This window comes from Chelon labrosus (assembly GCF_963514085.1).
Source record: "Chelon labrosus genome assembly, chromosome: 14".
Taxonomy (NCBI): Eukaryota; Metazoa; Chordata; class Actinopteri; order Mugiliformes; family Mugilidae; genus Chelon; species Chelon labrosus.
In genome coordinates, this window is record NC_140347.1 from 3186153 (window position 1) to 3202504 (window position 16352).

Consider the following 16352-nt stretch of genomic DNA (forward strand, 5'->3'; position numbering starts at 1 on the left):
AGTATCAGGCATTAGGAATCTCTCAACATCACTACATCCCTCATCACTTGTAAATGTGTCTGTCCAAACTCTTTCTGTCAAGCCTCAAACATTTGAGTATGACGCTCAGACTCACCGTCAAAGATTACAGTCCACCATGTACCCTGGTGACACAGAAGAGGAACTTATTTCCCCAGCTCCCTCTGATATTCACCATGAGGCCAGGACTAAGTATCGTGGGAAAAGCCCAATTAAAATGCAATTCCCCATGTTTGGAAGGTTGGAAGATGCACAGGATCCCTTACTGTTTCTGGAGAAATGTAAGGATTTCCTGGCTTTACATCCACTCTCAGACAGTGAACTCATTGCCACGCTTCGCAATGTGCTGCATGGAACAGCCCGTGATTGGTGGGATGTTGCACGCCTGGAGATTACTACCTGGACAGAATTTGAAAGAAGATTTCATTCTGCCTTTCTTTCAGAAGACTATCAGGATGAACTAGCTGAACGGGTCAGAACTCGCATACAAGGAGAGGATGAGAGCATAAGGGACTTTGCTTATATGTACCGTTCATTGTGCAAAAGATGGAACCCAAAAATTACCGAACAGGAAGTCGTTAAATTGACACTGAAAAACATTAATCCCAAACTGGCTAGTCAACTCCGAAGCAGCAATGTGAGTACTGTGGAGGCATTGGTCCGTCTTGGACAACAACTGGAAAAAGACAGAGAGAACCAACGTCAGTATGAACAAAGAAAAAAATGTATGCAAAAACCAAACAAACCTGATCATGGTCCCCAGCCTCCATCCAACCCACCTGCCCAACCTGTTGTCTCTCAGGTTTACTGCTGGCGGTGTAAAAACTCCCATGCTCCATCAACCTGTCCACAGTATCACTCGGGAAGAAACAAATTTCAAAGACCACCATCTTCTCAGACCAACCAAAGCACAAGAAATGGACAAAATCAGCCTACCCTTAATACACTTACCCACTCGGGGAACAGACTCCCGTCATCAACACCTCCAACAAAGCACCTGCCTCGACAGCTAGTAGTCCCTATTACAGTCGGCTTTTGGAGAGGAACAGCCATTTTGGACACAGGTTCAACCTACACTCTCATTAATGACACCCTCTGGAGAGAATTAGGAGGACGTGAGGAAACATTAAAACCATGGCTGCAAGGTCCTTTGTATCTGGCTGATGGCACTGGAAGATATCCTCGTGGCATGTGGGAATTACAGGTTAACATTCAACTACAAACTGTATATGTTCCTGTGGTGGTCTTACCTACTCCATGCCTGGCGCTACCTGTTGTCCTTGGCCTTGATTTTGTTTTCCTTTCTGGGATGCAGTTCGATGTATCGGAGAACACTTACTGGCTCAAGTCAGACCCCAGAAAGAAACATTATTTCATCCGGGAAGAAGCAGGACATGCAAGAGCTCCCTCATCACCGCAAGTTGCCTTTTATTCAGCCGTTTCTCCAACTTTGGCCTTGCAAGGATCTTCAAGTGATTCTCCAGGAGGGAAACTGGATGGGGCTGTCCACTTTGCTCATTTGGATGAATCTAGAAAACAAAAATTAACTAAACAATTGGAAATGAATGCTGATGTCTGCACAGGAAAAGTTGGGCGAATGACTGTTTTGTCTCACATCATTCCACTCACCCATGACATGCCCATCAGACAAAAACCCTACCGCTGTTCCCCAGCAAAACTGCAGGAAATTACACAACATATTGAGATAATGTTAGCAGAGAGGATCATCACCCCTTCCACATCTCCATATGCCGCTCCAGTTGTCCTGGTTCCAAAAAAGAACAACCCCAAGTCACGCTTCTGTGTTGACTTCAGAAAGTTAAATGCATCAACTCAAACTGATGCTTACCCGATCCCAAACATTCAGGAGATTCTGGAATCACTGGCTGGATCCTCAGTCTTCACCACCATTGATTTGAACAGCGGTTACTGGCAGGTGCCAATGGACGAAGGAAGCAAAGAAAAAACAGCTTTCATCTGTCCCCTGGGCCTATTTCAGTTCGAGGTGATGCCCTTCGGTCTCAAGAATGCCCCAGCGACGTTCCAGAGACTGATGGAGTTGGTTCTGAGAGATCTGCGGGGCAAGATTTGCATGGTGTATTTGGACGACATCATTATACACTCACCTTCACTGGAACAGCATCACTATGACCTGCAAGCGGTCTTGGATAGACTGCGAGAGGCGGGACTGACCATCAACTTGAAGAAATGCCAGTTCTTCAGAACCTCCCTCAAGTTTCTGGGTCATGTGGTCTCAGTGGAGGGTGTTCATGTTGATGAGGAGAAGACTCGAGCTGTGCAAGCCTTCCCCATTCCCAGGAACCTTAAAGAGCTTCAGAGATTTTTGGGGATGGCAGGCTGGTACCATCGGTTCGTACCAAACTTCTCACAAGTAGCCGACCCTCTCAACGCCCTCAAGAGAAAAGGTTCCAAATACCTTTGGACGCCTGCATGTCAAGTTGCTTTTGACACACTGAAGCAACTTCTTGCCTCTCCTCCAATTCTTGGCCATCCAGATTTCACCTTGCCGTTCACCGTTTATACCGATGCTAGCGATGTGGGATTGGGTGTCGTCCTCGCTCAGCAAACAGGGTTGGGCAGTGAGGCAGTCATTGCTTTTGCTAGCCGGACTCTGAATCCTGCAGAACGAAATTATTCTACAACAGAACAAGAGTGCTTGGCAGTGGTGTGGGCATTGGAAAAATGGCGCTATTATTTGGAAGGGAGGATGTTCACTGTTGTCACCGATCATTCCTCTCTGATCTGGGTTTTTAAAACTCAAAAACCGAGCACTCGGCTAATCCGGTGGGCACTGAGACTGCAGGAATTTACATTCACAGTCGAGTATCGGAAAGGGAAGTACAACATCGTTCCCGACGCCCTGTCCAGAGCTCCTGTGGACTGCCAGTTTCCCACTTGTGCCACGGTACAACCAGCAAAAAGAGAAATGTCTGAAGCTCTTCAAATATCTGACGAGGTTGTCTGGAAAGCTCAGCAGTCTGATACAGAGACAGTGAAACTGTATGAATCCATACTTGCCTCAGGTGAGCAAACCATCAACTCTGTCACAAATTTACCATCTTGGAGGACAAAGTGTACAGGATTGTGCAGCTACCTCATAAAACGCTTTATCAAGTTTATATTCCATCATCTCTTCGGGATCAGCTACTCCATCTTTTCCATGACCATCCCCTAGCAGGTCACCTAGGGAGATACAAAACTTATAAGAGACTGCAAGCACTGGCATATTGGCCCAAAATGAGTCTGGATGTGAAAAATTATGTTCAGTGCTGTCAAATTTGCAAAGTGCAAAAACCTGAGAACAGGAGACGCCCTGGAAAGTTACAGCAGACTACAGTCAGTCGGCCATGGGAGATGCTGGGAGTGGACATTATGGGACCCTTTCCAAGAAGTTCTGTTAACAACAACTACCTATTGGTCTTTGTCGACTACTACTCACGTTGGGTGGAGTTGTTCCCTCTGCGCCGGGCCACTGCTGAAACAGTTTCCCAAGTGCTCAGCCGAGAAATACTCACTCGCTGGGGAGTACCAGATTACATACTTTCAGATCAGGGTCCCCAATTCATCTCTTCAGTATTCGCAGGCACCTGTAAGAAGTGGAACTTAAAACAGAAGAAAACTACCCCTTATCATCCACAAACGAACCTAACAGAAAGGGTGAACAGAAATTTGAAGGCCATGATTTCTTCCTATGTGGAGAACAAACACAAGAACTGGGATAAATACTTGCCAGAGTTCCGTTTTGCACTCAACACTGCTGTCCATGAGTCCATCGGAGTGACCCCGGCCGAGCTTAATGTTAGCCGGACGCTAAAGGGACCAATAGATGCCGAGTTGAGTCCTGAACTTTGTACACCGGATGAACCAGCCTATGACCAAATGGACCAAATTGTAGATTTACAACAATTTGTGACAAAAAACATGCAAAAAGCAAAGACGCGTCAGAAACTCAACTATGACCGTTACAGGAGATAGCAAATGTTCATAGAAAAGGACAGAGTCTGGTTAAAAACTCACCCTTATTCCAAGGCGGATAAATCTTTCTCTGCCAAACTTGCTCCACGCTGGAGAGGCCCCTACAGAATCGTGCGGAAAATAAGCCCACTCAATTATGAGATCGTCTTGGAGGATTCCGGAGAGGATCTCAGAGTCGTAAATATCGCAAATCTGAAACCTTGCTATCCCACAGCAAGCGACTGGGAGAGGCAACAGCGCCAACAAGTCATTAAGATATTCGAAGCAGAGTCGGAGGATGAAGACTTTCTGGGATTTGAACAGAACAATCTTGATGACTAAAATTAATTAACTGTATGCCACCACCTGTTCAGGCTTTTCACAGGGGGAAGGGGGTGTAACGAGCTAAAAAAAAAATTAATTAAAACGGCTCTTTGATCTGACGTCGTCAATATAAAGAGACGTAGGCAGCCGCTTCCGGCGCTCCTGCAATGACGTGCTGGCAGAGCGACGTTCCGGTTCGGCGTTGTAGTCCGCAAACTGCGGCAGCATAGGAAAAAGTTAATCACAGAGGTAGTTAATCCCTCGTTGCGTTTTTCCCACCGCGATCGACTGTAGAGGAACTAGATCGGAATCGGACCATAGGTGCACCGGCAAGTTCGCTGGGTTGTGGATGATTTACGGGGAGGGCAAGGGTGAGCTGGAGTACCGGTATATATATATTTTTTTCTTTTTCTTTTTTTCTTTCTTCCCCTTTTTTTTTTGTTTTTTTTGATTGACGGATTTTGGAGGATTAATTGTTTTCTCGTTTTGGATGTAGAAAATATAACACGAACTAAAGACTAACTGAATTTTGCCTTGGAAAAAAAAAAACACTCGAGGAATTATTGTTTTGTGTTTGTGAAGAGACTGAATATAATTTGAAAAGTGGACATTGTTTTTTTTTATTTTGTTGTGTAAATACATTTAAAAGAAAAAGACAAAGTGGTGTTTTGGTTTGTTTTAAATTTATTTAAGGTTGTATGAGTTGGTTTTGAATTTATGCATCCTTTGTGTCGGTTTGACTGAAAAAAAAAATAACAACTTATATTTAAATTGTCAGGCTGAGTCCTGACTGGCACCCCAAAAATAAAATAGAATAGGATAATAAGTTGCTTTAAAAAACCGTCACAGATTGCTCTGGTCGTCTAACACTACATACTGTACGTCTGAATTACCTTTTCTGGGTGATCTTCAGGGTAGACTTTAACTAAACGTATTTTGCAACAAGATTTGGCGTTGGCGTTTCCCCCGCAAACCTCCCGCCCTGGTCTGCTGGTACTTGTGAGAACTAAGGTGCTGGGCCAGAATGTAAAGCACATTCTCTACATATGATTTCTTTATCACAGTCTTTTGCTCTATGTTTGGTCGAGCCGTAGCACCTGAAGCAGATGTTCTTCTCCTTGAGGTAAGTTTTCTGCTCCTCTATTCGCTTGCTGCGGAAGGTGTGGCATTTTCTGAGTGTGTGAGGTTTGTTATGCAAGGGGCATAGTCAGTCTGGATCTATAGGTCCTCTTCCAACCAAGCCTGCAGGAGTTCCTGTAGCTTCCAAAAACACGCCAGTCTTACTCACAGACACTGGTACTTTGTTGTTGAATTTTGAAGGTCTCTCTGCCCTGGTGAGGCCTGTATAGTTGATGATATGAAGCTAGGGTCATTTTTTGTTTTAGCTTCAGACCGTACAAACTGTGAGAAGAAGGTGAAGGGTGGAAAAGGGACATGGTTGCACTCTTTGTATTTTGACCCTGGGACAATTGTGTTCTAATCATTTAAGCTGGATTATTATTCTGTTCCAGCTGCTGGAGGAGAACATCATCAGTTTTATGAAGAACGAGCTGAAGAAGATCCAGAAGGTTCTGAGTCCAGATTACCCAGAATGTTTAGAGAGTCAGAGGGAGGATGAGGAGCTGTTGGAGGGTGAGGATGAAGAGCAGAGGAGGAGCAGAGATTTATTTGTGAAGATCATAGTGAACTTCCTGAGGAGAATGAAGGAGGAGGAGCTGGCTGACTGTCTGCAGAGCAGTAAGAGGATTTAACAGCTTTAACTTGATGGAATCCATGGGCCGACTGGGCCTCTCTGTGTGGAGTTTGCATGTTCTTCCTGTGTCTGCGTGGGTTCTCTCCGGGTACTCCGGCTTCCTCCCACCATCCAAAGACATGCTGGTTAGGTTAATTGATGATTCTAAATTGGCCGTAGGTGTGCGTGTGAGTATGTTGGCCCTGCGATAGACTACCCCCGCCTCTCGCCCGATGACAGCTGGGATAGGCTCCAGCAGACCACCGCGACCCTTAACAGGAATAAGCAGGTACAGAATATGAATGAATTAATGACCTTGATGGAAAGAGGAAATGGAGGAAACATGGGAGAAGTTTATATTTCTAAACTCTGATGTTAATATGATGAAAACATCTGAATCACATCTATGAATTCTTCTGGACTGAAAACAGTCACATGTTAATGTTATTAAAATGAATAAGTTCACTAATTCATTACATTTCTTGTTTATTCAGGAACTCGTGCTGCAGAGTGTGGACGTAAAGTGAAATCTACTCTGAAGGAGAAGTTCCAGTGTGTGTTTGAGGGGATTGCTAAAGCAGGAAACTCAACCCTTCTGAATGAGATCTACACAGAGCTCTACATCACAGAGGGAGGGACTGCAGAGGTCAATGATGAACATGAGGTCAGACAGATTGAAACAGCATCCAGGAAACCAGACAGACCAGAAACAAGCGTCAGACAAGAAGACCTCTTTAAAGCCTCACCTGGAAGACATGGACCAATCAGAAGACTGATGACAAAGGGAGTGGCTGGCATTGGGAAAACAGTCTTAACACAGAAGTTCACTCTGGACTGGACTGAAGACAAAGCCAACCAGGACATCCTCTTCATATTTCCATTGAGTTTCAGAGAGCTGAATGTGGTGAAAGAGAGAAAGTTCAGCTTGGTGGAACTTGTTCATCACTTCTTCACTGAAACCAAAGAAGCAGGAATCTGCAGGTTTGAAGAGTTCCAGGTTGTGTTCATCTTTGACGGTCTGGATGAGTGTCGACTTCCTCTGGACTTCCACAACACTGAGATCCTGACTGATGTTACAGAGTCCACCTCAGTGGATGTGCTGCTGACAAACCTCATTAGGGGGAAACTGCTTCCCTCTGCTCGTCTCTGGATAACCACACGACCTGCAGCAGCCAATCAGATCCCTCCTGAGTGTGTTGACATGGTGACAGAGGTCAGAGGCTTCACTGACCCCCAGAAGGAGGAGTACTTCAGGAAGAGATTCAGAGATGAGGAGCAGGCCAGCAGGATCATCTCCCACATCAAGACATCACGAAGCCTCCACATCATGTGTCACATCCCAGTCTTCTGCTGGATCACTGCTACAGTTCTGGAGGATGTGTTGAAAACCAGAGAGAGAGGAGAGCTGCCCAAGACCCTGACTGAGATGTACATCCACTTCCTGGTGGTTCAGACCAAAGTGAAGAAGGTCAAGTATGATGGAGGAGCTGAGACAGATCCACACTGGAGTCCAGAGACCAGGAAGATGATTGAGTCTCTGAGAAAACTGGCTTTTGATCAGCTGCTGAAAGGGAACCTGATCTTCTATGAATCAGACCTGACAGAGTGTGGCATCGATATCAGAGCAGCCTCAGTGTACTCAGGAGTGTTCACACAGATCTTTAAAGAGGAGAGAGGACTGTACCAGGACAAGGTGTTCTGCTTCGTCCATCTGAGTGTTCAGGAGTTTCTGGCTGCTCTTCATGTCCATCTGACCTTTACCAACTCTGATGTCAACCTGATGAAAGATCAACAAACTACATCTCTGAAGTCTAAAGTCTTTAGAAACAGACCTGAACTAACACGTCTCCATCAGAGTGCTGTGGACAAGGCCTTACAGAGTCCAAATGGACACCTGGACTTGTTCCTTCGCTTCCTCCTGGGTCTTTCACTGCAGACCAATCAGACTCTCCTACGGGGCCTGCTGACACAGAGAGGAAGTAGCTCACAGACCAATCAGGAAACAGTCCTGTACATCAAGAAGAAGATCAGTGAGAATCTGTCTGCAGAGAGAAGCATCAATCTGTTCCACTGTCTGAATGAACTGAATGATGGTTCTCTAGTGGAGGAGATCCAACAGTCCCTGAGATCAGGAAGTCTCTCCACAGATAAACTGTCTCCTGCTCAGTGGTCAGCTCTGGTCTTCATCTTACTGTCATCAGAAGAAGATCTGGACGTGTTTGAGCTGAAGAAATACTCTGCTTCAGAGGAGGCTCTTCTGAGGCTGCTGCCAGTGGTCAAAGCCTCCAACAAAGCTCTGTAGGTGGATTTAGGAACTATTTGAAACATGATTCATTTAGTAAATGACAAATAAAACATTTGATGTTGATTCTTCTTCAGGCTGAGCAGTTGTAACCTCTCAGAGAGAAGCTGTGAAGCTCTGTCCTCAGTTCTCAGCTCCCAGTCCTCCAGTCTGAGAGAGCTGGACCTGAGTAACAACAACCTGCAGGATTCAGGAGTGAAGCTGCTGTCTGCTGGACTGGAGAGTCCACACTGTAAATTGGAAACTCTCAGGTCAGGATACAGCTGGTTGTTGATCTGTTAAATCCTGATTGAGGTTGAAGTTCAACATCTGGAGTATTTTCCTTCTTCTTCTTGAGTTAATGATATTTTTCTATCTCCAGTCTGTCAGGTTGTCTGGTCACAGAGGAAGGCTGTTCTTCTCTGGCCTCAGCTCTGAGCTCCAACCCCTCCCATCTGAGAGAGCTGGACCTAAGCTACAACCATCCAGGAGACAAGGGAGTGAAGCTGCTGTCTGCTGGACTGGAGGATCCACTCTGGAGACTGGACACTCTCAGGTATGGACAGACAACAGGAGCTCACACAGTGTAGGTTTCCAATTACTGAGGTTATTTTATTTGTGGAGGATGGTCAGACATTGAAAAAACATGGTTCCCAAGAAACAAATCTACATTAACTGAAGTTCTGGTAACCCAGTGACTACTGTGAACAGGGCAGTTGGAGTCCAGGGAAGACTTGAGTACAGCCAGGAAAGTCTGGCTTACAGCAGGGAAAGACCGCATCAGGAGTGGGGGGCTAGATACCCAACCCACTGGTTTCCCCAAAGGGAAACACCCATGCTTAACTGGGCCTAATAGGACCGACCACACGGTAACGACAATGGCAATGGAAACAGATAACGAGAGAACTCCAGCAAACGAAGAGAAGATCCTCCGAAAGTGTGTTTGCGGATTGGAAAAAGTGAACACGTTCAGGGGGCTACGAATCCACCAGGGGAAGGCAAAGTGTGGTCAGAGAGATCGACAATCGGCCCATTCAGAAGCATTGCCCTGTTGAACGTAGAAGGGAAAATCTTCTTCTCGGTGCTGACCAGAACGATTACCACCTGTCTGCTAGAGAATGGTTACATTGACACTAGCTGCCAGAAATCTTCCAGGTTTCCCAGGGTGCGTGGAGCACTCTACGATGATCTGGAACCAAATCCAGAGGGCCAAGTGGGAGAAGACCGACCTGTATGTCATCTGGCTCGACCTCGCCAACGCGTAGGGATCAGTCCCACACCAGCTGATTAACTATGCCTTGGAGTTCTTCCACATGCCCCCCTGCATCAGGATCCTGGTAGCACTTTACTTCAGCGACCTGCAGATGTGCTTTTCCCTCCAGGACTTCAGCCACTGGGTGGCAGCAGCTACAGGTGGGAATCGCCATGGGGTGCACCATTTCCCCCATCCTGTTTGTGGCAGCATTTGAGATAATCCTCATTGGAGCAAGACAAATGGTTGGAGGGATCAAACTACCATCCGGTCAGAGGCTACCCCCACTGAGATGCTACATGGACAACGTCACCAGCCTCCTACACACAGCAGCATGTACATCTCGACATGCTGCTGACAAACAGGTGGGCAGGTCTGTCATGAAACAGCTCACGGATGGCCTGGCAAGAATCGACCAAAGCCAACTCCCTGGGAAGTACAAGACCTGGTGCTACCAGTTCACACTCTACAAGATGTTAATGTGTCCCCTGGAAATGAGCGAGATCCCCTCAGTAAGATGGATGGAAAAGCCAAGTCATTTGTCAGAAAGTGGTTGGGCCTGCCACGGTGCCGCTCCTAGGGCCTTATAAAATCCGTTTTATTTTTTCCCAAATTCCGTTTTATTTTTTCCCAAATAACGTTTTTTCCATTTTAATTTTTGGTGGTTCTGTTTTTTCCATTATAGTTTTTGCAAATCCCATTTTTTTTTTACCTTTTACTCTTATTTTACTATCAAAAACAGTGTGTTTTTAATGTAAATGACTAAAATGTACACAAATTAAATGGAAATTCACTTTATTGAGGTGACAGACAACACGTTTCCTCAATATGGCAAAATTAAAGTGCATCAAAAACAAGCAGCAAAGTTTTAAGTAATAAAACTTTGATTGACTTGTTATAAAACAACAATCCAACATTTTAAACTTCTGTCAAAATGACAGATTGCATTTCACACCCCTGACCACCTGGTGGCGAGTGAGCATTTTGATTGGCTCTTGGTTAAGCAGTGATCCACGAGCAGCGGTTATGAGTCGGTTAAGTTTCATTTCTCTGTGTGTTGTGCGTAAGTGAGTGAGTGTCTGAGTGCCTTAGTTTGCTAGTGGTCAAGTCGGGTGGTACGTTTTGTTTCTTTGCCGAGTGAGATGTAAGATGTTTGAAGGGTGCCGTTTGTTGATTATATATCAATCAAACATGGTAGGACTCAACTGAGCCGGTTAAATAGACTCTAGATTCATGATTCTTGAGTCGTCTTTGATGGCCGGTTGTACGAGCCGGATCCGAATCTTTTTTTCCACCGCTATATTAATTAAAAATGAATGAAAATTAAATGCTATTGAATATGTCATTATTATCATTTAAAAAAAATAATAAAGTGACGGGTAAAAATAGATCATGACGGGATTTTTATGACCCTGTCAGTCAAAATGACAGACAACGAAAAAGTCTAGCGCAACCTCTGCCTGACACATATAAGTCGTTCGGGAACTGCTCGGCTCTGTACTGGGGTGTCAGCGTCGAGTTTCGCAGTTTTTTCGCTGACGAAGACAGAGCCATAGGCAGCCGCTTCGCCATGCTTACAATGTTTTGAAGGGGGAGGGGCTCAGTCTTTGGAAGGGGCTTGTTGTGCCACCCAGATTTGCTTCCATCCGTGCAGTTTTCCCCAGACGTACGTTCCTCTTCCACATGAAAACAGCATTGCAGTCAAATTATATCAAATTCCGCGATATTCCGCGCTAGATTCCGTGATCGCGGAAATCATAGGGCCCTACTCTCCGAAACAGCCCTCTTTGGGGAAAAATGCACTGCAATTACCACTGCAATCTATCAGTGTGGGGTACAGGCAAGAGGAGGCTCGGTTGGTTCTTGAGCTAAGAGAGTCCACTGACCAGTCAGTAAGGAACGCCAATGCCAAGGTTCCCACTGGCCGGAAGTGGAATGCCCAAACTGAGGTCGACCAAGCTGTCAGTAGACTGCAACATCAACAGATCGTGGGCAGTGTCCAGGCAGGAAGAGCAGGGCTAGGATGGGGAGAAGCACCATGGTTCTGGTCCAAGGCCACCCGCAAGTAGAGGAAGGAGATGGTGGTGGCGTAGGTGATGAGGATGGAGGAAGAGCGCTATAAGATCAAGGCCGTGTCGCAGGGCCGACAAGGAAGCCGGACAACCTGGGAGGGAGTTGTCAACCGGAATATCAGCTGGTCTGACCTGTTGAAGATCCCACAGGCGAGGCTTAGCTTCCTCATTCGCTCAACCTACGACACGCTTCCCTGTCTCCACCAATGGTTAGGGAACAAGGAGGTTTGCTCACTCTGCAGTGCAACGCAAGCCTCTGGCACATCTTGTCATGTTATAGATGGCATTGTGACCAGGTCCTGAGGAAGCTGGAAGGGTGCTGATGGGGCAGCAAACAACCATCAACACCAGTGAACCACACCAACTTTGTCAGGGGGACAAAGACACATCAGGCCACCCCGACCATGAGTGGGACATGAGGGTTGATATTAGTAAACTATATTCACTTGTGTAAGACACCACTGACATACATTTAGCAGGCCTTTTAACAGTTAGTGACAAGAAGGATAGATAGATAGATAGATAGATAGATAGATAGATAGATAGATAGATAACTTTATTGATCCCTTTGGGAGGTTCCTGCAGGGAAATTGACATCTCCATCGCATACAGCACTGTCAGACATACATGTACACGAATTATAGACCCAAATACCAACACCCAGAAAAGAATAATAATAATAATAATAAATATTGTGACTGTACTGTACATACATGGCTGTTGCATTAGATGTTACAATCCCTTGTGCCAAAATCCCAGGCAAAACACATTTAGAGGCCCTGTCCAACTGAGAAACTCTAATAAACCTATAGTCATGTGATATGACGATTAACCTACAATCTAAATAGACTAAGTAAATGCTGCTGGCTTGTATGGCCCGCTCAGCAGCAGACACTAACTCAAACCTTGTGAAATATAAGCTAACCAAATGCTGCTGGCTAGCTTAACCTACAATCTAAATGAACTAAGTAAATGCTGCTGGCTTGTAGGCCCACGGAGCAGCAGAGGATAATTCGAACCTTGTGAAATATAAAATAACCTAACGCTGCTGGCTTGTATGGCCTACTCAGCAGCTAACCATAGCTACCAAGCAACATGAAGACATCATGAATCTGGCCTAAATAACAGCAGTATGCAGCATGTGATTGGGGTTTTCAAGTGTCAACAATGTTTCATTAAGAAGGAGAAGGCTTAACAGTGAATTCCAGCGTCCTGGAGTCACCCCCCTCCACGCTGCCACTGCACAACCCCGTTTTCCTCACCATTCAATGACTATCAACAACTAATATTTCAATCATTAGCCTAGTCCTTTTATGAACCACGAGCCAAACAAACAAATCTCGCATGGTTCGCCCCATTAATGCGGACTGAACCACAAACCAAACCGACCACATCTAACATGATTTGCAAGCACACTAACGTCACGCAGCCATCCTTACCTTTAGCTAGTTCCCCAGCTCTGGTCATGTGCAGAGGGCGGCCGGCATTGTCCAGGATACTCGTTAGCACACCAAAGCGTGGGACAGAACGCTGGCGACCACAGACTAGAAGATAGAAGATAGAAGATCCCCAGGAGCTTCCTACAGATGTTGAAGGATCTTAACCTCCTCAGGAAGTACATCCTGCTCTGGGCCTTCTTGTACAGCTGCCCCGTGTTGCACGTCCAGTCCAGCTTGCTGTCTAGCCACAGCCCAAGATATTTATAGGTCTGCACGACCTCCACCTCCTCCGCTCCTATCAAAACTGGTCTGGGGTTGGGTCTGTCCCTCCCAAAGTCAATGACCAGTTCCAAAGTGTCTGTTTTAGACAGAATATTAATGGAAAGAATCACATTTTGGTTTCATGATCAATATTTCACAGTGGAGACTGAGCTCTGTTTATTTCTACATTTCATTATCTTTCAGACAGTGTACCCGACTGGCCTTAGGCAGATGGGTCTCTCCATATGAGCTGGGTTCTGCTCAAGGTTTCTTCCTGTTAAAAGGGAGTTTTTCCTTGCCACCGTTGCCTTCAGGCTTGCTCTGGGGGTTTCAGGCCGGGTTTTTGTAAAGCGTCTTGAGACGATTTGTATTGTTATTGACGCTATATAAATAAAATTGAATTGAATTGAAACATCAGAGACAGTCTATACTGATGAGTTTCAGTCTGTTTCTGTGTCTCACTGATAAACTGATGAACTCTGCTTCATGTTGAACAGCAGTTAGGACTCATGTTGGATAGAAAATCATTCTGACTGTGTTTCTTCCTCCAGGATGGACCATGGTGGAGAGCAGAGGTTAAAACCTGGTCTGAGGAAGTGTAAGTTTGACTAATGATGATAAAACATCAAAGTGTCAGTTTGTGTTTAAATCCAAAGCTGATAGTTGTGGTATTTATTCATTCAAACATCACTGACAAGAGAATCCTGACTAAAAGTATCATCATTAAACTTTCTATTAATGAACAACAGATCAGTGAGTAAAGAAAGAATAAATCCATCAGATGTGTCAGATGATAAACTGCAGCTGTGTTGTGTCTTTTTCTCTCCATCAGATTTCTGTCAACTTGAAGTGGACACAAACTCAGTCAACAGAAACCTCAAACTGTCTGACAACAACAGGAAGGTGACACATGTGGAGGAGAAGCAGCCATATCCTGATCATCCAGACAGATTTGAGTACTGTCCTCAGCTGCTGTGTAGAAATGTTCTGACTGGTCGCTGTTACTGGGAGGTTGAGTGGAGAGGAGAGGTTGATATATCAGTGAGTTACAGAGGAATCAGAAGGAGAGGAGACATGAAGGACTGCAGGTTTGGATGGAATGATCAGTCCTGGAGTCTGATCTGCTCTGATGACCGTTACTTTGTCCGTCACAATAACATAACAACATCCATCTCCTCCTCCTCTGTCTCTAACAGAGTATCAGTGTATGTGGACTGTCCTGCTGGAACTCTGTCCTTCTACAGAGTCTCCTCTGACAAACTGATCCACCTCTACACCTTCAACACCACATTCACTCAACCTCTCTATCCTGGATTTGGGTTTTGGTCATCTGATTCCTCAGTGTCTCTGTGTTCTCTGTAGGAAGGAGAGTCTTTGAAGTGACAGCAGCTTCAACTCTGAGCTTTAAATGTTGATGGTGGATGATGTTTCTCTTTGGTTTACAGTTGAATCACTGATTGTGATTTGATGTCAGAATATGTTTGGTCTTAGAAGTAGTGAAATGATCTCCTAACCACTGAACTCCTGGAAAAACTGGACTGACTTTGATGATCACTTCTATCTGGATAATCCTGGACACATGAAGATCAAACTGAGAGGTCTCATGTCTGAAACTGGTTATTGTGAATTCAGCTCTACAGGTATCCTGAAGAACAAACAGTATTACTCTATATTTTCCATTTGCTGAAGTAGAAGTTTTCCTATTAAAATATTATTCTACTCTGTGACCACACTGCTATCTAACCCAGAGCTAATTCTACCCATAAGGTGGTTAAGTTGAAGTCTCAGCGCTGACTCTTTACCAATTCTCTGCATGCTAAATAAACTGTCAGTTGGAGAGAAGTTGTCGAGTGGTCTATTCATAGTCGGACTAACCTTTCCAATAGGTAGAAAGAACCTGGGCGGTTTACCTGGAAAGGAATAGTTACACTGGAGGAGCATCTCTTACAGCCAGCGGCCACAACTAAATAAAAAGGTGAGAAGAAAACCTTTTAAACAAATTTCTGCATGTCTTACGAGACATTTCATGACTGTGAGAGCATGATCCAACAGTAGTGTTGTTTGTATGAATTAAACGCAGAGAATTCGTACGGATTAGAAGAGTTAAGAATAAAGAAAAGAGAAGTGTTTTGAATAAAGAGGCCCGACTGGCACGATTTTAAGGCCGGAGGGGTCTGATAAGCCCCCAAAATAACCCCAGTCTAGGAGCGTGGGTTTAAATGGTCCCCTCACTTGGTCAAGTGTAAAAGCCGCCAGCTCCGAACGCCTAGTAAAGAGGTGGGTTTAAAGGTCCCTCATCTAAATACTTAGGCCCACATTGCCTAAGTGTCTGGATGTAAAAGCTCCCCTCTGCAGTATAGAGTTGGGTTTAGAGGGTCCCTCATCTTAACATTCAGATCTGTCGTATCTGAAGGCTTGGATGTAAAAGCTCCACTCTGCAGAAAATAAGTGAAGAGGTGGGTTTAGAGGTCCCTCATCTAAATACTTAGGCTCCAAATTGCCTGGGTGTCCGGGTGTAAAAGCTCCCCTCTGTGTTGTGTGTTGTATTGAGAAGAAGTGACCAGTAGGGACAAAAATACGGGAACAGGGACAGATAAAAGAAGTCACGGGTATAGTGAAATAAGTATATCTGTGTTTTTGTGTTTTTACTGTTGTGTGTGAGATCCAGAGAGCACGCTGAAGCAGCTAACGGTGCTAACACAAGTTCACTGTCTGTTGAAGTAGGCTGCTCAAAGGGTCTGAATAAGTTCTGGTGTCGGGACTGAATCCTTACGTGATCGGTCTTTGGGGCTGAGTACCTTCTACATAGCGTGCTGCATTTCTCAGCTGGACAGATCGTGTGAATGAGAACACAGGATGTGTGAGTCAGAATCATTAGAACCATTAGAACCATCAGAACCAGGCTCATTAGGAGCCTATTTAAAGGAAGGGACAGATAGAATAAAACGATCATTCCCAGAGAAAAGAGTCATAAGGAAACTACAAGATTTTGAAAAAC

At 45.1% G+C, this 16352-nt stretch overlaps 2 protein-coding genes across 2 annotated transcripts in view; both read left to right on the forward strand.

Annotated features, from left to right (window-relative positions):
* Nucleotides 1-5746: 5746 nt before the first annotated feature.
* The window catches only part of LOC311498921 (uncharacterized protein), a 225241-nt gene continuing 214635 nt past the window's right edge, over nucleotides 5747-16352 (forward strand). The window contains exon 1 of the mRNA XM_084559706.1: nucleotides 5747-6054. Coding sequence (XP_084415832.1) covers nucleotides 5856-6054 — 199 coding nt within the window. The 5' untranslated portion in view covers nucleotides 5747-5855. The remainder of the gene's footprint in view (nucleotides 6055-16352) is intronic.
* LOC311499357 (uncharacterized protein) lies at nucleotides 6519-15159 on the forward strand (the record flags this gene model as incomplete). The annotated part of the gene is made up of 6 exons (XM_084560313.1): nucleotides 6519-7729; nucleotides 8081-8347; nucleotides 8429-8602; nucleotides 8713-8886; nucleotides 13906-13952; nucleotides 14187-15159. Coding segments are annotated over 6 exons (2403 nt in total), but the record flags the coding sequence as incomplete, so codon positions are not given.